The sequence below is a fragment of the Bacillus rossius genome, chromosome 12 (assembly GCF_032445375.1).
Source record: "Bacillus rossius redtenbacheri isolate Brsri chromosome 12, Brsri_v3, whole genome shotgun sequence".
Taxonomy (NCBI): Eukaryota; Metazoa; Arthropoda; class Insecta; order Phasmatodea; family Bacillidae; genus Bacillus; species Bacillus rossius.
In genome coordinates this window covers 2,030,355-2,052,540 of record NC_086339.1, presented here as the reverse complement: position 1 = coordinate 2,052,540, position 22,186 = coordinate 2,030,355, and the positions used below count along the sequence as shown (strand labels likewise).

The 22,186-nt window shown below is 37.7% G+C and overlaps 1 protein-coding gene across 2 annotated transcripts in view; it reads left to right on the top strand.

Annotated features, from left to right (window-relative positions):
* LOC134537341 (3'-5' RNA helicase YTHDC2-like) overlaps positions 1–22,186 on the top strand; it is a 51,001-nt gene that overhangs the window by 8,381 nt on the left and 20,434 nt on the right. For both annotated transcript variants that reach the window (XM_063377677.1, XM_063377678.1), the window contains exons 8-18: positions 153–207; positions 1,611–1,788; positions 3,560–3,706; positions 4,920–5,101; positions 10,754–10,923; positions 13,296–13,423; positions 13,527–13,661; positions 14,101–14,289; positions 16,311–16,430; positions 19,862–20,019; positions 21,429–21,543. In XM_063377677.1, coding sequence (XP_063233747.1) covers positions 153–207; positions 1,611–1,788; positions 3,560–3,706; positions 4,920–5,101; positions 10,754–10,923; positions 13,296–13,423; positions 13,527–13,661; positions 14,101–14,289; positions 16,311–16,430; positions 19,862–20,019; positions 21,429–21,543 — 1,577 coding nt within the window. The remainder of the gene's footprint in view (positions 1–152; positions 208–1,610; positions 1,789–3,559; positions 3,707–4,919; positions 5,102–10,753; positions 10,924–13,295; positions 13,424–13,526; positions 13,662–14,100; positions 14,290–16,310; positions 16,431–19,861; positions 20,020–21,428; positions 21,544–22,186) is intronic.

Here is a 22,186-nt window from a genome sequence, read left to right as displayed (position 1 = left end):
TAAATAAAATGGAATAATTTACCGGTTTACTGAGAATAATAATAATATAATTTACTTGAAGATAATGAAAAAAACAACAAATAGTGAGTAGCTTGTTTGATTGAGATTTAATTTGTGCTTACTACTCTACTTGTTTCCCAATTTTTTTGCAGTTCCTGGTCGTCTGTTTGAAGTGAAGGAGTATTTCTTGGAAGATGTACTGAAGCAGTGAGTAAAATTACTGCTGGCCTTCTACCATTTTTTTTTCCCCAGTTACAAATTTCTTTTGTAGGCATGTTCTTGGAAAAAAATTTGTTTAAACCTAATTGTATGTTTTTTGAATAGATTTTTGTGGTATTTTTTCTGAAAAGTTGCTAGGTTGCTACCTATTCTTACTGCAGGGAAAACTAGTATTATGGTTCTATAAGTTGTTGTAATTTGGTTTCCCGAAAACTTGTAATCATCTAAAATTTAAAAAAGGTCTTCTCTGCAAAATGAACATGTGGGAAGTGTCATAATTCAGTTTTAAGATTATGGAACTTACGGCCTGTAAATTAAATCTGTTATTTTAATTATTGGCAAAAAAAAATGCATGTGATATTACGAGTGCACGTGGTTCATTATTATGTAGTTACAGGGAGATAAAAGTCAATTTATTCTTTCACTGTTACAGCATAGTTTTATTATAATGTATTATAACTAGAGATGGTGATTTATAGCATTTAAAATAATGACATTTAGCATTTTGAATTTGAAATTTAGTATTTTGTAGCATTTTTAAAAATACGATTTAGCCAATTCTCTCATTTTACATTGCTGAAGAAAAGTATATTTTTAAAAAAGAAACGGTTGCTTGCCGTTTTACCTACATTTTTTCTTCATCCGACTTCTCGGTGAATCTTTTTTTGCAGTCTGATGTCCCTCAGATTTAATGTGCTTTTCAAGTACATCTTTTTTTTTTCCACTCCAGAGGCGATTACATAAACTGCGCATTGAAATATTCATATCACTTTCGTAGAACTGTTCACTTTTGTATTCATTTATGCGATCGCGAATGGAAATGACGTTTTGTCCCATTTTTACCATAAGAAATAACAGTATACAACACATTCACGAGTATGCACGTATTTGTAAACACACCACCTTCCACAGACTACACAAGAACGCGGCTTGCACGTGAAACACAGCCAGAAAATGGGACTTACAATTGTTAGCGCGACGAAGCATAGATGTCGCAATAAGGTGGCCTAAAAACTTGTACTCTGCAAGATGACTGACAATCTTCCAGCTAGTTGTTCTTTGCTTTGTTTACAATCACGAGGCACGGATGGCCATTCTTCATTCAATATTTACGAACAATAGTTGTTGTGAATGACGTGACAATAGGATACTTGTGCTGAATACGCCATAAAATGATGGTTTCTTTTGATACTGTTAAATGAAATACAGTCGGTAAATAAATTGTGTAGAGTGAAGACGAATCTACGTTTTTTACCTTGAATTCACATTTATCTCGGAATAGTCTAGATTTCGCATTTTATAGCGGAAAAAATATAATTTAGCATATTTTCGCATCTATTTTGCAAAAACGAAAAATCACCATCCCTAATTATAATGTGTCTCCTCGGCAGGACGGGCTACACGACCAAGGCCATGGAGAAGGCTCGGCAGGAGCTGCGCAAGAGGAACGACCAGCGAGAGAAGCTGGACTCGTGGACCAAGTCCATCGTGCAGTCGGTGAAGGGGGAGCCGGCGGAGGGCAAGGAGCGCCATCCCATCCTGGCCTCCCTCATGCCCCAGCAGAGCGAGGTACCGTCTGCCTTGGGGTGGTCACGCACTGCCCTGCGTTGAGATGAGAACGGTTCATCCCACCGTCTCACGGCATAGTCCACTGTTTCCTCACTTGCGATAAATCCATGATCGAAACTGGATCGCCTTGGTGGCATGCGAGCGATCAACCTCCCAACCATCGTAGCTTCCTTTTGAGCCTTGGAAACACACTCACATAGTGAGTTTCTGCTGATATAGCGGTATTGGCATCAGCACTATTGCCCCACCGATAAACTTAGATTTATGTGAACTACAATTGATAATTGAATCAGATAGATGCTGAAAACAAAATATAAAATAAACTATTTTGAGCTTTATTCAATACTAGTAACAGTAAGATCTAGAGTACTGGAATAATAAAGTAATTACTAGGGGCCGGAAAAATTCGCAATTTGCGATAGATGCGATTTTTTTGCGAATTTTGAGGTTAGATGCGATTTTTTACTAATTGTTGTTATAAATGCTATTTTGCGAAATCGCGGTAAAATTGCCATTATCGGGCGAAAAACCACTATAGAATGCAACAAAATGGCTTGAACACACATTCCTCAAAGTATTTTTTTTTGAAAATAGCCACCATAACACAATTACCGTAAACAATAGCTTCTGACAAGGCTTGTTGAAGGAATAAAATCCGAATCCTAACCTTTATTTATAAAACATTCCTTAACCAAATATCACGCATGATAGTATAGAATAAGTAATTTTGTAAATTTATTCTTTACGATTTACTCAAGATACCGTTGAATGTTGTTTAGAAAAGAATGTTCACACTACTTATCGACGCAGTTATTTTGTTTTGTTATATCACATCACGTTCGCCTACGTTCGCCATTGCATCGTGTGTTGCCTGTTCATGAAGAGTATCTAACCTAACAAAACAAAATTTCCCGGGAAGCGCATCACGGAAACCAACAACCTAGAAAATATCTAGGTCGTTGACGGGATCGTAGTGAACTTGCAAAGATAAAAATGAAAATATTTTAAATGCTGAAAACTACTACAAATATTTTAGTACGCGGTTTTTTACATTCGTTGATAATCACTTTAGTCTTCAAATTTTTTTTCTGATCAATATTTTACATAGGGACAAATCATACATTTTGTGGTGCACGTTTAGCGTACTGAAGTTGGTCAACTCGAATCGTCAGTTTGTTTCCATCTGAAATTACTAGTGGTCAAACGTTTGTTTACAAATACCATTTAATGATTTTGGTTTGTGTTAAAATTCGTCATAATGGGTATAAACACTATTACAACTTCTTGTATTGTTATGTAACTTTAATATCTTATGCAAATTTCTCAAAAATAGATGCTAATTTCTGGAAAATAGATGCTAATTTTCAACATCATAAATGCTAATTATGTAATAAATAGATGCTAATTTTTCCAGGCCCTAGTAATTACTCTTATTACAGTAATTTTTTTTCAGACTGTCCACTTAAATCACATGCAACTTTTCTTTGAAGAGGTTTTAGCTTTTTAACCTAAAAATCAGTTCATTCCTATGAGTAGTATATCATTTTTTTTTGTTGAGTGCTCTATATAAAGTAATCCTGTGACTTAAAGAAGAGTTCTAAGATAATTTTAATAAAATGTCATGAAAAAGTCGTGGGATAAGTTCACCTGTAGTCTGTGGACACCCTGGGTCAGGAAGCCAGACGCGATGGACCGCGTGTGTCGGCCGACCTCTCAGGGAGCCGAGAGCCGAGGGACGTGCCGGCAGGGTGTTGATTGGTTCCCTTGGCAGTTCGTGGCGGACAAGATGGAGCTGGAGGCGTGGCTGGTGAAGGAGATGGACCAGTTGCTCTGCAACGCGTGGCTGGAGGGATCGCCGGACGCCTTCTCCCAGCTCCTGTTCCGCATCCTGTCGGAGCACGTCTCGGTCGACTACCAGGCAAGCCACCCCCCGACCCCCGACCCCCAGTTTTATTTCTACTTTCAATCAAATTGATAATCTTAATCTGTAAAAGTGTAGCTGTTATTTTCTTATCAAATTTATTACAATGTCGGCAATTAGTATTTTCATTATAATGTCTATGTTTTGTATTTCTTTTTATGTGTTTTATATTTTGATGTTTATTTTTAATAGTTATATTTTAAACTTGTTTGTATGTATTTGGTTTGTATTGTTTATATGTTGTCCTTGTATATATGTGTTGTGCCCACCGCTAAAGGCATGTTACAACATTAATAAATAAATAAAATAAACTTTGGAAACCATATTTATGCTTACATGAATAAGTTATTCTTTCTTTTGTTCTTTTTCTTGCTTTCTTTCTTGTTTCTCCTCTTTTTCATACTTTAATTCTAAATTGTTTCAAAATATTAAGTTCAGTATTTAACGCCATGTATATTGTAGATATTGTAAGGCTAGTCTCTGTGATTTCAATTTCTCATGCAATGTGATCCTGTTGCAACATTTGTGAAGGGACCAAAGTTTCATCACTTTATATGAATTCAAAATATAATAGAAAAAGTTTGTACTGATTTTAATTGTACTCACAAAATTGTTGGTGGAAAATAGTATTAGAGCAAGTTTTGCACAAAAAAAAATGTGTGAATCATGCGGAAAAATTTTAATTTATCATGAAAATAACAAAATTGTCCTAAAAATCTTTTGAATACATATATTACCTGATAAATTTCATAAATTGAATACAAATTATCATGCAGACAAACAGATATTTTAACATTTTTTAAAATTATTGTTTAAAATAATGTTTTAAAAATATATTATATGTATAAACATGACTATTACAGGTTTATTATATGTATATATAAGGCTTGGGATAACAATAACTTACTAAACAAGATATGTTGCAAAGAGGACTGTTACTACAGGGTTCCACTGAAAACGTTAGGTATTTAAAGCAAGATATTAAGCTACCAATATCTTAAAGCTGATGAATTCAGTGTAAAATTTTAAGAGTCACTCTTTGGGGGATTAATTTTTTTGCATAAAATGATGTTTCCGCCCATTATTCTCTTTTAAATGTAGTATTATTTAATTTATGTGTGCATATACATAGAAACATAGCTGAGGAAAAGTAACAGGAGGTTTAGGTTTCAGTTCTTCAGAGGTAGAAGGCCACGAGCACTTGTTTCAGCACTCGGAAACGTCGGTGACCGCGCTGATGGTGGCGGCGGGCCGGGGGGACCTCAGCGTCGTGGAGCAGCTGCTCAACCTCGGAGCCAACATCAGCGTGTGCGCGTCCAACGACTGGACGTCGCTGGATTGGGCTCGCAATTTCAACCATCCCGACGTGGTGGAGCTCATAGAGGCCTACATGTAAGCTGGTCTTGTCTCCGTCCAGTCTCCAGGATCAGAGAAGAATGAAAAAAAATTGGTTGTCTGTAAAGTCGGTTTACGGACGATAGTTTAACGTCATAACAAAACATCGATGAAATGATTGCATACTTTTATGAATAAAATTGAAACTTTTTTTATTGAATTATCACTATTTTGTACGGATACAAAGAATGAGTGAAATGAAATCTATAATTTAATTGATGAATTTTCTTTTATTTGCACTCATTAATTCAAATATGTTTATTACTTTAACGAACAGATTATTTTAACTGTAACTTTTATACATGTTTGCTATTTAACTTCTTCCAATCTGTGTTATTCTGTTATGGATAGGACGATGATAGGAAAAGTAGGAAACGAATGGGAGTGTTTCAAGTTTAATGTGCCTCGAAAAAGTCAAATCGATGGTTGTTCCAATGGAGTGGAAGAGAGATAGATGCGGCGCAAGCGTACAATGAGCGTAACGGGACACAGCGTAATGGGACAATGTGTGTACGGGACACTTTTTTGTGCGTGCAGCTGGCGTTAATTGATTTATTAAACGTCACGTCAAAAGAAGGGGTAAACTTTACTTACGTGTGAGCTTCAAATATCTATTTTTTTGGGTACGTAGTATGTTAGCTAAAATTTGAAATAAAATTTTTAATATTTATTTTTCATTTAGCACATACAGATTAAAACATATACTTGAAGTATAAAATTAAAGGTTAAATTCAAATCACTCTTATGATAGTTTATTCTGTCACATTACACTTTTTTTATACAGGATAATAGAGTTGTAGTAAACATTTTAAACAGACTGGCCCCACCCTTAGTGCTGTGACAAGTTTTTCAAGTTCAAATATAAATTTATTTTAATACCAGATGAATAATGCTAAAAAAGTCCTGAAAAAGTTTTCTCTATCCAACGGAGAGAAAAAATCTTAGTGATCTGGAAACTTTTCTCGAATTTTGGGATTCTAATATACTCATTTTACACAAATCTGATGTCAGTATATTATATTAAAAATAAAAATAAACATGTTTTCACCAACTGCTTACAAAATTAATTCTAAAGCACACACAATTCATGATAAATTAATAAAATTTGATCAATTTACCATATGAAAAGTAACATTTTTGTAATTTGATTTAATTTTTTTCAAACTGAGTTGTGTTTTCATGTTTTTAATTACATTTCGGAGCAAAATAGTTTATTGACTGGCATTTTGGTGTCATATTTTGCACCAACGTGCTTTACAGTATTATTTGGGTTTTATCGTAGTGTTTTTTATTCCCTCCCAAAAATTAGGTGTTATTATTCTCATAAAAAATGTGTCGGGTCGTCATCCCCCCCCTTCCCCCCATCAACCCTTATGACTTGTTGTGACAATCATAGTTTTAAATGATGAACTATTTTTATGGTGAGATGTGTGTGTAGGAACTGTGTTTTTACACACAAAACTGCTGGCACCGCCAAACAAACCAATAGCAGAATTTTTTAGCCCGAGCTATTGAGCCACCGTCCTTCATTGTGAGAAATCTCGTCCCCAGCTGTAACATAGGCTGCATTACGTGCAGTTGTTGTCAGCCACGAATGTCGGGACTGCCGGGACTGTCCGTGACCAGGGTGTCCTCAAGGAAAAAAATATTTCGTACCAACTTGGGCAAGAAAAAAAAGTACTAGGTTTTAAAAAGAAGTACTAAATTATAATTTTGTTATAGTTTTAACAATTTAGGAAGTTGTTGTGAAATTGCAACGCTTTAACTTAAAATATCACACCACACACAAAACATACATTCCATAGGGTTTTTAAAAATGATTACGCTTAATAATGAAACATATTTGAGTTACTGTAATATTATTATATTAAAGAATAAAAAAAGTAGTAGATCTGAGAGTGAATGTACTAGACCACTAAAAGTACTAGATCTGAGCTTGAATGTACTAGACCACTAAAGTACTAGATGTGAGCGTAAATGTACTAGATGTGAGCCTGAATGTACTAGACCACTAAAGTACTAGATGTGAGCGTGAATGTACTAGACCACTAAAGTACTATATGTGAGCATGAATGTACTAGACCACTAAAGTACTAGATGTGAGCGTAAATGTACTAGACCACTAAAAGTACTAGATGTGAGCGTGAATGTACTAGACCACTAAAGTACTAGATGTGAGCGTGAATGTACTAGACCACTAAAAGTACTAGATCTGAGCTTGAATGTACTAGACCACTAAAGTACTAGATGTGAGCGTGAATGTACTAGACCACTAAAGTACTAGATGTGAGCGTGAATGTACTAGACCACTAAAGTACTAGATGTGAGCGTGAATGTACTAGACCACTAAAAGTACTAGATCTGAGCTTGAATGTACTAGACCACTAAAGTACTAGATGTGAGCATGAATGTACTAGACCACTAAAGTACTAGATGTGAGCGTGAATGTACTAGACCACTAAAGTACTAGATGTGAGCGTGAATGTACTAGACCACTAAAAGTACTAGATCTGAGCTTGAATGTACTAGACCACTAAAGTACTAGATGTGAGCATGAATGTACTAGACCACTAAAGTACTAGATGTGAGCGTGAATGTACTAGACCACTAAAGTACTAGATGTGTGCGTGAATGTACTAGACCACTAAAGTACTAGATGTGAGAGTGAATGTACTAGACCACTAAAGTACTAGATGTGAGCGTGATGTACTAGACCACTAAAGTACTAGATGTGAGCATGAATGTACTAGACCACTAAAGTACTAGATGTGAGCATGAATGTACTAGACCACTAAAGTACTAGATGTGAGCATGAATGTACTAGACCACTAAAGTACTAGATCTGAGCTTGAATGTACTAGACCACTAAAGTACTAGATGTGAGCGTGAATGTACTAGACCACTAAAGTACTATATGTGTGCGTTAATGTACTAGACCACTAGAGTACTAGATGTGAGCTTGAATGTACTAGACCACTAAAGTACTAGATGTGAGAGTGAATGTACTAGACCACAAAGTACTAGATGTGAGCGTGAATGTACTAGACCACTAAAAGTACTAGATCTGAGCTTGAATGTACTAGACCACTAAAGTACTAGATGTGAGCGTGAATGTACTAGACCACTAAAGTACTAGATGTGAGCGTGAATGTACTAGACCACTAAAGTACTAGATGTGAGCGTGAATGTACTAGACTACTAAAAGTACTAGATGTGAGCATGAATGTACTAGACCACTAAAGTACTAGATGTGAGCGTGAATGTACTAGACCACTAAAGTACTAGATGTGTGCGTGAATGTACTAGACCACTAAAGTACTAGATGTGAGCGTGAATGTACTAGACCACTAAAGTACTAGATGTGAGAGTGAATGTACTAGACCACTAAAGTACTAGATGTGAGCGTGAATGTACTAGACCACTAAAGTACTAGATGTGAGCATTAATGTACTAGACCACTAAAGTACTAGATGTGAGCATGAATGTACTAGACCACTAAAGTACTAGATGTGAGCATGAATGTACTAGACCACTAAAGTACTAGATCTGAGCTTGAATGTACTAGACCACTAAAGTACTAGATGTGAGCGTGAATGTACTAGACCACTAAAGTACTAGATGTGTGCGTGAATGTACTAGACCACTAAAGTACTAGATGTGAACTTGAATGTACTAGACCACTAAAGTACTAGATGTGAGAGTGAATGTACTAGACCACTAAAGTACTAGATGTGAGCGTGAATGTACTAGACCACTAAAAGTACTAGATCTGAGCTTGAATGTACTAGACCACTAAAGTACTAGATGTGAGCGTGAATGTACTAGACCACTAAAGTACTAGATGTGAGCGTGAATGTACTAGACCACTAAAGTACTAGATGTGAGCGTGAATGTACTAGACCACTAAAAGTACTAGATGTGAGCATGAATGTACTAGACCACTAAAGTACTAGATGTGTGCGTGAATGTACTAGACCACTAAAGTACTAGATGTGTGCGTGAATGTACTAGACCACTAAAGTACTAGATGTGAGCGTGAATGTACTAGACCACTAAAGTACTAGATGTGAGAGTGAATGTACTAGACCACTAAAGTACTAGATGTGAGCGTGAATGTACTAGACCACTAAAGTACTAGATGTGAGCATGAATGTACTAGACCACTAAAGTACTAGATGTGAGCAATAATGTACTAGACCACTAAAGTACTAGATGTGAGCATGAATGTACTAGACCACTAAAGTACTAGATCTGAGCTTGAATGTACTAGACCACTAAAGTACTAGATGTGAGCGTGAATGTACTAGACCACTAAAGTACTAGATGTGTGCGTGAATGTACTAGACCACTAAAGTACTAGATGTGAACTTGAATGTACTAGACCACTAAAGTACTAGATGTGAGAGTGAATGTACTAGACCACTAAAGTACTAGATGTGAGCGTGAATGTACTAGACCACTAAAGTACTAGATGTGAGAGTGAATGTACTAGACCACTAAAGTACTAGATGTGAGAGTGAATGTACTAGACCACTAAAGTACTAGATGTGAGAGTGAATGTACTAGACCACTAAAGTACTAGATGTGAGCGTGAAGGTACTAGACCACTAAAGTACTAGATGTGAGCGTGAATGTACTAGACCACTAAAGTACTAGATGTGAGCGTGAATGTACTAGACCACTAAAGTACTAGATGTGAGCGTGAATGTACTAGACCACTAAAGTACTAGATGTGTGCGTGAATGTACTAGACCACTAAAGTACTAGATGTGAACTTGAATGTACTAGACCACTAAAGTACTAGATGTGAGAGTGAATGTACTAGACCACTAAAGTACTAGATGTGAGCGTGAATGTACTAGACCACTAAAGTACTAGATGTGAGAGTGAATGTACTAGACCACTAAAGTACTAGATGTGAGAGTGAATGTACTAGACCACTAAAGTACTAGATGTGAGAGTGAATGTACTAGACCACTAAAGTACTAGATGTGAGCGTGAAGGTACTAGACCACTAAAGTACTAGATGTGAGCGTGAATGTACTAGACCACTAAAGTACTAGATGTGAGAGTGAATGTACTAGACCACTAAAGTACTAGATGTGAGCGTGAATGTACTAGACCACTAAAGTACTAGATGTGTGCGTGAATGTACTAGACCACTAAAGTACTAGATGTGAGAGTGAATGTACTAGACCACTAAAGTACTAGATGTGAGCGTGAATGTACTAGACCACTAAAGTACTAGATGTGAGAGTGAATGTACTAGACCACTAAAGTACTAGATGTGAGCGTGAATGTACTAGACCACTAAAGTACTAGATGTGAGAGTGAATGTACTAGACCACTAAAGTACTAGATGTGAGCGTGAATGTACTAGACCACTATAGTACTAGATGTGAGAGTGAATGTACTAGACCACTAAAGTACTAGATGTGAGCATGAATGTACTAGACCACTAAAGTACTAGATGTGAGAGTGAATGTACTAGACCACTAAAGTACTAGATGTGAGAGTGAATGTACTAGACCACTAAAGTACTAGATGTGAGAGTGAATGTACTAGACCACTAAAGTACTAGATGTGAGCGTGAATGTACTCTAGCACTGACTGCGGACCAGCGTGACGAGGGGCCGGTGCTCGTTGCAGCAACGTGGAGCAGGGCCGCATGCCGGAGACTCTGCCCCCGGCGGCGGGGACCCTGCGCGGCGAGGACAAAGAGCTGCTGGACGTCTACCACCAGAGCTTCAACGACGACAACACCGACCTTGAGCTGCTCATGGCCCTCGTGCTGAAGCTGCATGCCGGCGGCAAGAAAGGTGAGCGGGCGGCCCGTGGGGACTCTTTCAGGAGAGGCGCAGAATGTCGGGACGGGTACAATCACTGTGCCTGTGGACCCAGGATTCAGTTGGAGGCCGTTTCTGACAATTCGTTTCGACAAACGTAAATCTTACATGCTCTGTTCCCGAAAACTTGTAGTCATCTAAAGTTAAAAGAAAAAGTTTTCTCTGATAATTAAAAACATGTGGGAAGTGTCATAATGTCAGTTTTAAGATTATAGAAGCTATAATTTTTTTTTTTTGTATAATTGCAAATTTATTAGCATATTATATACATTTGATATATTTCGGAAAGTCACGGAATGTTGGGACGGGTACGATCACTGTGTCTGAACCCAGAATTCAGTTGGAGGCCGTTACTAACGCTCGTTTCGACAAACGTAAATCTCTCATGCTCTGTTCCCGAAAACTTGTAGTCATCTAAAGTTAGAAGAAAAAGTTTTCTCTGATAATTAAAAACATGTGGGAAGTGTCATAATATCAGTTTTAAGATTATAGAAGCTATAATTTTTTTTTGTTTTTTTATAATTGCAAATGTGTTAGCATATTATAAACATTTGATATTTTTTGGAGAGTCACGGAATATTTGGACAGGTACGATCACTGTGTCTGAACCCAGGATTCAGTTGGAGGCCGTTACTAACGCTCGTTTTGACAAACGTAAATCTTTCATGCTCTGTTCCCGAAAACTTGTAGTCATCTAAAGTTAAAAAAAAAAAGTCTTCTCTGCAAAATGAACATGTGGGAAGTGTCATAAGTCAGTTTTAATATTATATAAGCTATATATATATATGTATATATATTTTTATAATTGCAAATTTATTAGCATATTATAAACATTTGATATTTTTTGGAAAGTCACGGAATGTTTGGACGGGTACGATCACTGTGCCTGAACCCAGGATTCAGCTGGAGGCCGTTTCTGACAATTCTTTTTGACAAACGTAAATCTTTCATGGCAAATTTTCAATTAAATCTGCATTTGTGTGTTATTTCTTCAGTGGTTAATCACCTTGTTAGTGGATGAAATGAAAGATATTTGTATATAAACATCTCTAACATTTATTTTGGAAAACGTAAATATTTCATGGCAAATTTTCAATTCAGTTTACATTTGCATGTTATTTCTTCAGTGGTTAATCGCCTTGTGAGTGGATGAAATGAAAAAGATTGATATAAATTTTGTGTGTATAGGGTTGGTCAGAAGGTGTGTATCTATTTTTAGAGCTATTAAAAAAGAAAGAGCTACTTACAGAAATTAGGTTTATTGGATGTAACCCTAGCAAGGATTTATGTTGAAGTGACAATTAATAAACTAGCCATCTGCATACGCACTGTTAACATCAGTTCAGTCAGACTCTGTGGTCTTGGGACTAGAATTTGCACCTACCACTGGTCTATTGCTAACCGACAAAATTGCAATATAAAAATTAAGAACCCTGAGAGTTCTTTTTAATATCCCTTCAAAACACATGTACCCCATTCTGTATAAGTAAAAACTTAATAGAAGAATAAAACTATTATTATTATTATTATTATTATTATTATTATTATTATTATTATTATAAATATATTATAAAGGGTGTCCGTGAAAGACCACACATTTTTTTTTATCAGATAGAGAATAAATTTTTGAGACAGGAAGTCTTTGCCGATTTTTTATCTGACCCATAGGCAATTAGTAATTATTTGAAATAGTTGACCAATGATGAGCGCGCTAATGCTCGCTTACTGCTGCTTGCCTCCTTATACTCTTGGTGCGCCGTGAGAGACAGCAAGCAGTAGTACCTCGCGCTTCTCTCGGTAAGCACAGTCCCCCCACCCTTCTTCTTTCTCTTAGAGCACGCTCATCATTGGTTAACTACTTTAATTAATTACTAGAGACGTGCAAAATTCGCGCATTCATTTCGTGATAGGCTAGCATCAAAACAACTATACCTTCGTACCGCTTCTGCGATTGGCGCACATTTTGTCCGGGGAACTGTGAGCCAATGGGAAACACTAAACCAAGAAAGTGCCGAATTACAGACAGCCTAGTTGAGACGTCTCACGCGTCAGTAGCCAATGAACAGGTGTCATTTCCGTGAGTATTTAAAGGACTGTGGAGTCTATCCTAGAGGTCAATGAATCCGCAGGTCTCTACTAATTACCTATGGGTCAGATCAAAAATTGGCAAAGACTTCCTGTCTCAGAAATTTATTCTCTATCTGATCCAAAAAAAAAAAAGTGCGGTCTTTCACGGACATCCTGTATAACTAACACACTTGCTGTTATGCGATAAGCTAACTCAGTCTAATGTTACAGTTAAAAACTTATACTTACCGAACCCTACCTTGTTGTTGGCGTTTCAGGTGCCATCCTCATCTTCTTGTCGGGCTACGACGACATCGTTGCGTTGAGGGACCGCATCCTGGCGGACGAGAAGAAGATGCTGGATGCCGGGAAGTTCCGAATCTACCTGCTGCACTCCAAGATGCAGGTGATGCCACGAGTGGTCCTTGCGCGGTCCACTCGCTCGCGTGCCGGCACGGGTCTGTTTTCCCCCGAGTCGTGACTCCCTCCCCTTGTCCTTGGGTTCCCAGACCTCCGACCAGAAGCAGGTGTTCCGGCCGGCGCCCCCGGGCGCCCGCAAGATCATCCTGTCGACCAACATCGCGGAGACCAGCGTGACCATCGACGATGTCGTGTTTGTCATCGACACAGGGAAGGTTAAAGAGGTCGGTTTCTAGCATTTGTGGTCGTCGTATTTAGGACTATCACTATCAAACATTTTCAATTAAAAGCAAAATTTAGTGTGTGGTGTGGGTTTGGTAAAAAAAGGGGTTTAGATCATAAAGATAAATGTCAGCTGATTTGAAAAATTGAAAAAGACTTTGATGTTTGGTGTGAGAAAAAAAAAATTACTCTAACAAAAAATTTTCAGAATTTCTGGAAATTAGGCAATTCAAATTTTTTTACTTTTTTTTATACAGCCAGATTTTCAAAATGTTAAAATTAAGTGGTAACTTTTTTTATCAAGGCACTTTACACTGCAGAAGAAATATTAACTTTTCATCCCCTAGTATAATGCTGAAATTGATTGTACACTAAATTTGCTGACCTCGGGTGGAGTTGGAAGGGTTGATCGAAGCGCTGCTCTCTCCCCTTGCCCTGCAGAAGTCGTTTGACGCCCTGTGCGGGGTGTGCACGCTGAGGCCCGTGTGGATCAGTCAGGCCTGCGCCCAGCAGCGCCGCGGCCGCGCGGGACGCACACAGCCGGGCGTGTGCTACCACATGTTCTCCTCGGTGCGCCACCAGGCCATGCAGGCGTACCACACGCCCGAGATCCTCCGTCTGCCGCTGCAGGTACCTCCTCGCTTCAAACTAATCATGTCTTTAAGGGCGTGCCTCCCATTTCAGGTCAAGATTTCATATTTATATTAATCACTGATCAACTTGTAGACCTTTTCAATTGTTTAACTTTCGCGAAATTTAAAATATATACAGCGCATACTTTTCGCATAATTAGCTGCCAAAGACACATGGTTAATGTTTTTGTGTTTTACAAATAAGGAGAATTTAATTTCTCGAAGAACTGAAACTTTTTAGGTTTATCTGCAATGCCACTGGCTACTTCAAGAAATGGTTTGAGTTTCTTCCAGAAAATATTAATTAATTTTACCTGGCATTTCAAAATTCTCAAATTTATTTACGATTTTGACAGCCAAGAAACATGAAATGAGTTTTTGTGATAGAAATGCAAACCATATCATGAAGTAGCCAGTGGAATTGTAGTTAAACCTTAAAAGTTTCATTTCTGCAATAAATTAAATGCTCCTTATTTGTACAGCCCAAAAACGTTAAACATGTGACTTTGGCAGTTAATTATGCAAAAAGTATGTGCTGTATATATTTTTCATTTCGTGAAAGTTAAACAATTAAAAAAGGTCTAAAAGTTGATCAGTGATTAATATAAATATAAAATCATGACCTGAAACGGGAGGCACGCCCTTAAGCAAAATATGGAACCCACTCTTTAGAAATCCTCAAAACACAGCTCCACAGCCAACATCGGCCAAACGGCCCGTGATCGGCAAAACAGCCCAACGAACCAGAAGAAAGGAAGGCTCTGATTGGCCCACGGCAGCAGCCAATCATAAAGCACCTTCCCTTCGGGCGAGAGTACATAAAGGCAGGACAACTGGCAAGAACCCCGGTAGGTGACTGCTCCCTGATGATGGCGACTGCAATGTCGACCGAAACGTCGGTGAATCATTCGCCAACGACGCGGGGTACAGCCCAGAAGCCAGGCTACTTCAGACAACGGCCGTGAAAGCCTGCGAACATTATTATATTTCTCACATGCCAATAAGCTAAGACACGGAATACAATGACTTCCTTGTATACCTAGAACTCTACTGAAATAAATTGTGTTGTGCGTCCCATATTTGAGAGCGTCCCTTACTGTGAAAATGTTACATTTTGATGTCCAAAATTATAGGTGGTAATCATATGCAGGGGTGAACCTTTTTTTGCAAATTAACACATCACGTGTTCTGTGGGTAAAGATTTTCTACAACATATTTTGAGACACAGAATGTTTTGTTCTGAAACTAATTACTGGTAGCACAATTACTCACCAAAGTTTTCCAAGTCATTCACTTTGTCCTGGTGACCACTAGAAGCTCTTGATTTGGGCCATCAAAATGGTGCCATTTTCAAACTTCATGTGTTCATACGACTTGGATTATGTTAGTTGTACTAGTATGTAATTACTAGTTACATATCAAAGTCTATATATTTACAAATCCAAACTAAATTTTTCTTTTGTTTTTAACAGGGAAGATTAATATTAAAATTATTTCAGATAGCCAAGCCAAGCCAAGCAGCATAGTATGTAGTGACTAAAAAAATATATTGTTTCTTCCGTGTTTTTATTTTGTTTAGTCTTTTTTTTTTCCTCCCACTGTTTTACTCCTTTTAATTTTTTTTTTCAAGTACTTTACAAGTTGTCTTACTTGGGTTTTATAGGTTATATTTTATATTATATTTTGTAGTTCAGTGCATCCAGCTTTATAAAATATTTCTTTATTAAACATCTTCTAATCTTAATTGATTGGTGGCCTATGTTAATGACAATTAATGTACCTTCGATGTTCAAATAAATAAGCTTTTTAATTGAAACCTAAGTTGTTGTTGTTGTTGTTGTTGTTGTTGTTGTTGTTGTTGTTGTTTGGGTGGGGGGGGGGGGTGCAAGGTAAATGTCTGTAAATTAATACTTTTTAAATGCATTTGGATAAAAGTTACTGAAATTGTAAATTTATGAACATCCATAGTATTTAAGTTAATATTTTTTCATTATTAAGGCCCCTTGTTTGTGTTTGTAGGAACTGTGTTTGCACACAAAACTGCTGGCACCTCCAAACACACCAATAGCAGATTTCTTAGCCCGAGCTATTGAGCCCCCGTCCTTCATTGTGACAAGAAATGCGGTTCAACTTCTGAAGGTGAGAAATGAACTTAAATGCGTGATTTCCGTGGTACAAGTATAAATTATCTTTGTATGTTAGGAACTGTATTACTGGTTATAAGTAGAATCCTGAAAAAGTAGATGCAATTTCTTAAACTGTTTTTTTTTCTCTCTAAATAATAGGTGTTATATTTCTCGTAAAAATGTGTCCAGTCCTGTAACCCCCCCCCCCCTTCCCCCCCTCCTTTTTTTTTCCATTATGACTTGTAGCAATCGTAGTTTCAAATGATAATCAAAACTATTTTTGATGTGAAATGTATGAGACACATTATTAGGAAAAGCCAGTTTGCAGAAATTATAATGAGAATGGAAGCAATTCATATAGTGTCTCCTATTTAATGCTGCGTACATAATGTATTTGGAGATTACAATTTAAATTTGACTTGATGTCTCTTTCATGTTATCAAAAAATAACTATAGAACTATGCATGGTGAAGGCTAAAAATTTATTTCAATTTATTTTTTTCAAGTGTATTCTTTCCTTTAAAAGTTTTTCTTTAAAAGTTTTTTGATGGACTTGACTAGTTTTTGTTGCTTCTATTTGATTGGTCATATTAATATTACTACATTGTAGTCACTGCATTCAGCTGCATAAAATATTTTTTATTCAACATCTGAATTCCGGTTACTCTACATCTTATTTCGTAGATGGTACCATATGTGGTATTCTAGCAACCATATTGATCATTTAAAAGTTCATAATATACTGAGCCAATATTAGGGACCACTGTGGTGGAGTGGTCGGATCACTTTCCTCGCAACAAGACGATCTGGGTTCGGTTCCTGGCTGGTTCAAACACTGGTTCTTCACAAGTGTAGACGTTTAGGACTTTGCCGTGAGCAAGTGGGTTTTATCAAGGTGCTTCGGTTCACGCCGCACAATCACTCTGCCAGTTCTCCACTCTCATCTTGCTTCCCCTCAGTGTCTAACGACCTCAATGTTCATAATGGTAAGTATGGTGTCAAAGTTTTCTTTTGCGTGTTTTAAAATTACTATTCTTTAGAACAAATTTTTTTTTTCCCTTCACATTTTTGTAAAAGAAAATAACGAAATCATGCAGTTTTTGGAAATAATTTTTTAAGGCGTTACAATTTGGAAAATTTTCAAGATATTGTAGTGTTGTCTATTTATGAAAAGCATTAAAAAATATGTTGAGGTTGGAATGGTAATTTTGTTTTCGAAAAGCATTAAAAAAATATGTTGAGGTTAGGATGGTAATTTTGTTTTCGTATTTAGTATTTTTGTTGTATATTTTAGAGTGAAATTAGGTGAAAATGCAGAGTAATTTTTAGGTATGAAACTCTCTGTACTTACATTATGCCTTTATCTTCATTTATATAATAAAATATCAGGTTCGCTGTAAAAATACTATAGTTGTCCTTTAATCGTCCAGAAGTCTGTGAGCCAGTTTAGACCTGTGCTATTGAGGTGATATCGTGCTATAAGTACACTTATCATTCCACCTACCATCACAAACACACCCCATGGCCAGGCGAACTCCTCAACTAGAGAGTAGTTACTTGAAAATTAAAAAATTGTCACGGGGGGGGGGGGGGGGGGGTTCGATCGGTTGGCTTTACGGTGGATTGTTAGTGGGCGCCACCACGTGGTGCGGCACGTGGACCCGGTGAGACTCCTAACTCAGGGCGTGACGTCGCCCATGTGAGACGTGATATCCCCCCTTGAAAACATCTAGCACTAATTCCTGACCGCTCTCAGCGTCGGGCACGCTTCTCCCTACGAAGTGGGCTCTCAGGCGTCCCACACGCCGTCACTCTCCACGTGGTCACACAGATAGAAAATAAAAGAATAATACGTGAAATTCACACACCTGATTTATTCCGCTAATTCCGCTCACACACGTACACGGTTGAAACTATACAAAACGCCCGCGGCACGAATCGGTTTATAGGTGATGAGCCACCACGTGGTCACATGTTAAATTACGTAATACGAGGAAAAAGACCGAGACTGGTCGTAAACTAATTATTGAAACAGTCCCCCGACCGAGAGTAGCTCCGAGGACTAAAAGAAAGTGATTGAGACGAAATTAAAGTTAACAGAATTAATCGGCAGAGAATACAAGCGGTGAGGTCCCCGGAGTGCTGATGCGTCTGCTCTCAGTCGTTGATGGCGGAAGACTGGGGGTGAGGTCATGGCTCGCTCGACTAACATGGCGCCCTCCCGCCGAAACAATTGCCGTTAATAGATATTAGCGAATTCGTGCCACGGGAAACTAAATTAACATGACAAGAATGCATTGAAAATTATGTAACAATTTTTGAATGAAAAGAAAAGATTGTACAAATAATAATTATTAAGATTGAAACGTAATTATTGTCTGGCTTCGGGTTTCCTCGGGAGTGTCCGGAAACGCTATGATATTTTAATACATTATTTAAAAAAAAAAGTACATAAAACCCTCCTGGCCGATCTGCCGTCACGTTGCACTTAGGGAATATAAAAACAAACAACACAATTATATATACTTATGTGTTTAGGGGTGCGGCGCACTGACTCGACAGCGCCCTCTTGCCGGGCGAGCACACACGCACGCACACGTACGCACGGGTAGGCGGGAGGTTTGAATGGAGGGTGGGTGGTGTTTGGGCGGTGGCATATCGGACTTACAGGGGACCGTAGGCCCGGACGATGTCAAAATAAAAAAGCTCCCAATTTGCCCGCTAATTCATTCCCATCTCACCTTGCCTCGCGCATCTTTCAGGCTTGTGAGAACGACAGAGGTCTGTCCATCAGGACAGGGCAGCCGGCTCCTGTGAGCGTCAGCCCCGTTCCATCCATGCAGACCCTGCCTCGGGCGGGACAATTCAAAGGGTCGATTTTCGTTTCATTTAGACTTTCTGGCAAAAATATTAACCAGTTCTCCATTCTCATCGTGCCACCCCTCAGTGTCTAATGACCTCAGTGTTCATAATGGTAAGTATGGTGTCAAAGTTTTCCTTTGCGTGTTTAAAAATTACTATTCTTTAAACAAAAAAATTTTTTCTTTATTTTTTTTCTTCACATTTTTGTAAAAGAAAATAACAAAATCATAGTTTTGGGAAATCATTTTTTTAAGGCCTTACAATTTGAAAAATGTTCAAGATATTGTAGTGTTGTCTGTTTATGAAAAGCATTTAAGAATATGTTGAGGTTGGAATGGTAATTATGTTTTCGTATTCAGTATTTTTGTTGTATATTGTGTGTGCTGGGCTTTGGACACCCTGCAGGTAAAAGGAAAAACCATTTTAAAACCCAGGTGTGGTCACGGCATTGAATCTGATTCAGTTAACAGAGGACTGTCGGTGGGTTTTGCCCGATCCTCCCGCCCGGTCGAGTTGTTGTCCTGTGCGTCGCGCGCTCGAGCCACTTGGGCGAGTGCGGAGTTGTGCCCCGGCGTGCTCCAGACGATGGACGCCCTGGACGCCTGGGAGGACCTGACCGAGCTGGGCCACCACCTGGTCGATCTGCCGGTCGAGCCACGCCTCGGCAAGATGGTGCTGTACGCCGTCGTGCTCAAGTGCCTGGACCCCGTGCTCACCATCGTCAGCTGCCTCGCGCACAGGTCCGTGTCAGTGCCTTCTAGGGATGTGCGAGTACCCGATATTTTCGGGTACGGTTCGAATCCACAAGCACCCGAACCCGGAATCGTTGTACGTACATGGATTCCAACAGTATTACGAATGTTCACAAAAGTTATAAAATATTTTAATACGGCTCAAAAATACTGGCAGTGAAAAATAAAATTAGGCTACTTTTGCGTAAGTATTTATAATATGATGTATCAAAGAAAGATATGTAAATTAAATAATTAACACAGTGACATTAAAAGAATTTCGAGATTTTGAGGGCGTAAATTATAATTACGAATTTCGTCGTATAGAAAACTATAAACTAAAAACAATTACATACCTACAATAAGTCTTTGCTATATATTGGAGAAAAAATGGTTTCGTTTGCTGAAACGTTTATAAAACTGATATTTCCCTGTGGCATGTAGTTTATTACAATTGAGTTGGAGAATCGAAAATGTTTTGGTTTTCATATTTTAAAGTGTTTTTATTAATTAAGTTTACATAATTATAAACATTTCAATCTCAGTGTAATAAATAATTACCAGTAGCTACAGTTTGAAAAAAAGAGAACACACATTATTTTTAAATTAATCAGTTATTTTTAATTATTCTGTGCTTAATATTCGGAATTGGATTCATATCTCAAATATTGCCAGGGATTCGAATTGGATTCGAACCGAACTGAAAATCAAGGATTCGCACATCCCTAGTGCCTTCCTCTGCACTTTTCCTTTGCTCCCGGTCCCCAGTTCACGTTTTAGTTTTTTTTTGTTAATCGGGGCACGTGGCAGGTGTCACCTTGTCGTGAGCCGACGGGTTTTAATCTGGGTGCTCCCGTTAAACCTGTTCCTTCATTTCATCAGTGCTCCATCTCTAATGACAGTGATGTTACGAGACGTTAGTGCCATCTCAAAATCATGCCATCCGGTTATTGTAAATATACCTTTGTTAAGGCAAATTTTCCCAAGGTTGTAAGAGAATGAACTATTAAAAATATTTTTTTTTATTACAGTTGTAGTAATTCTACCATTGGTTGTTTCATATGGGAAAATATTTGTTGCAAACAGTTTTTTTTTATTCTTGTTCTATTTCTTCCCTATTTCAGGCATTCCATTAAAATTAGAGTTAAACCATGTTAATAGAAATTACATAGGTGTTATAATGCTAAGTAATGCAAAAAAATAGAGTTTGTATGTATGCGTGACATATTTCAGTGGAATATATTTTGTTGCAATTAATATGTTTTATTTTGCCACCAACAGTTTCTAAAAACCTTCAGTTTAATGAACTGTCATCACCATAAAGTATTTATTCTTTTTATTCTTTTTGTGCATTGATATAATGTACATATTTGTTCATTTTATTAAAATTTACTAACAATATTTGCCTGTTCTTCTAGAGATCCGTTCCTTCTGCCTACTCTGCCATCCTTCAAGAGATCGGCAATACTCATCAAGAAGAAGCTTGCTTCAGGATCGTTTAGTGATCATATGACTCTGTTACGGGCATTTCAGGTATTTATTAATGCCTATGATGTTCAGAGGTTGCGTAGATCAGTAAGAGTAATATGTACAAAATCACTTTAACTAAAGCAAATGTTTTCAAATTATGACAAAAAAAAGCCAAGCAACTCCATACAATGGTCATGAAAGACTGCGATCTTTAATGTAACAAAAAAAGTTTTATGAAATTTTAGTAGTCTTAAGTACCTAATAAAAAAAAAAATTTCCAAAATGATGGTAATACGTCTTTTTGTATGTAATTTATAAACTTTTGCCTTAATCTTTCTGCATTCAAACCTCTTTAAGGGGCTCGACTCGTCAGGGGTGTATGTGTGTTAGTGAGGCGGGATAATAAGCGCGACGCTCGCTGGTATTTCCAGCGCGGTATAGCCTCTAAGCGCAAGTCTCTGAACTGGCGAGCATTCGTCTCGTCGTCACAGGATAATTGTGAAATTTGAGCGGTGACCGTAACATTATATGATGGAGAAATGAAGATAAAGTTGTTATACAAGTCCCTTAAGTGCTTTCAAGAATCTGTACTGATTATTTTATGCCTAAAAATTACTCTGAAAACACGCGTTTTAGCTATTTTAACGCGTCTAAAAATTCAATTTAAAAACTTAATCCGAAATTAAAAGTACTTTTCGGCCCTCAG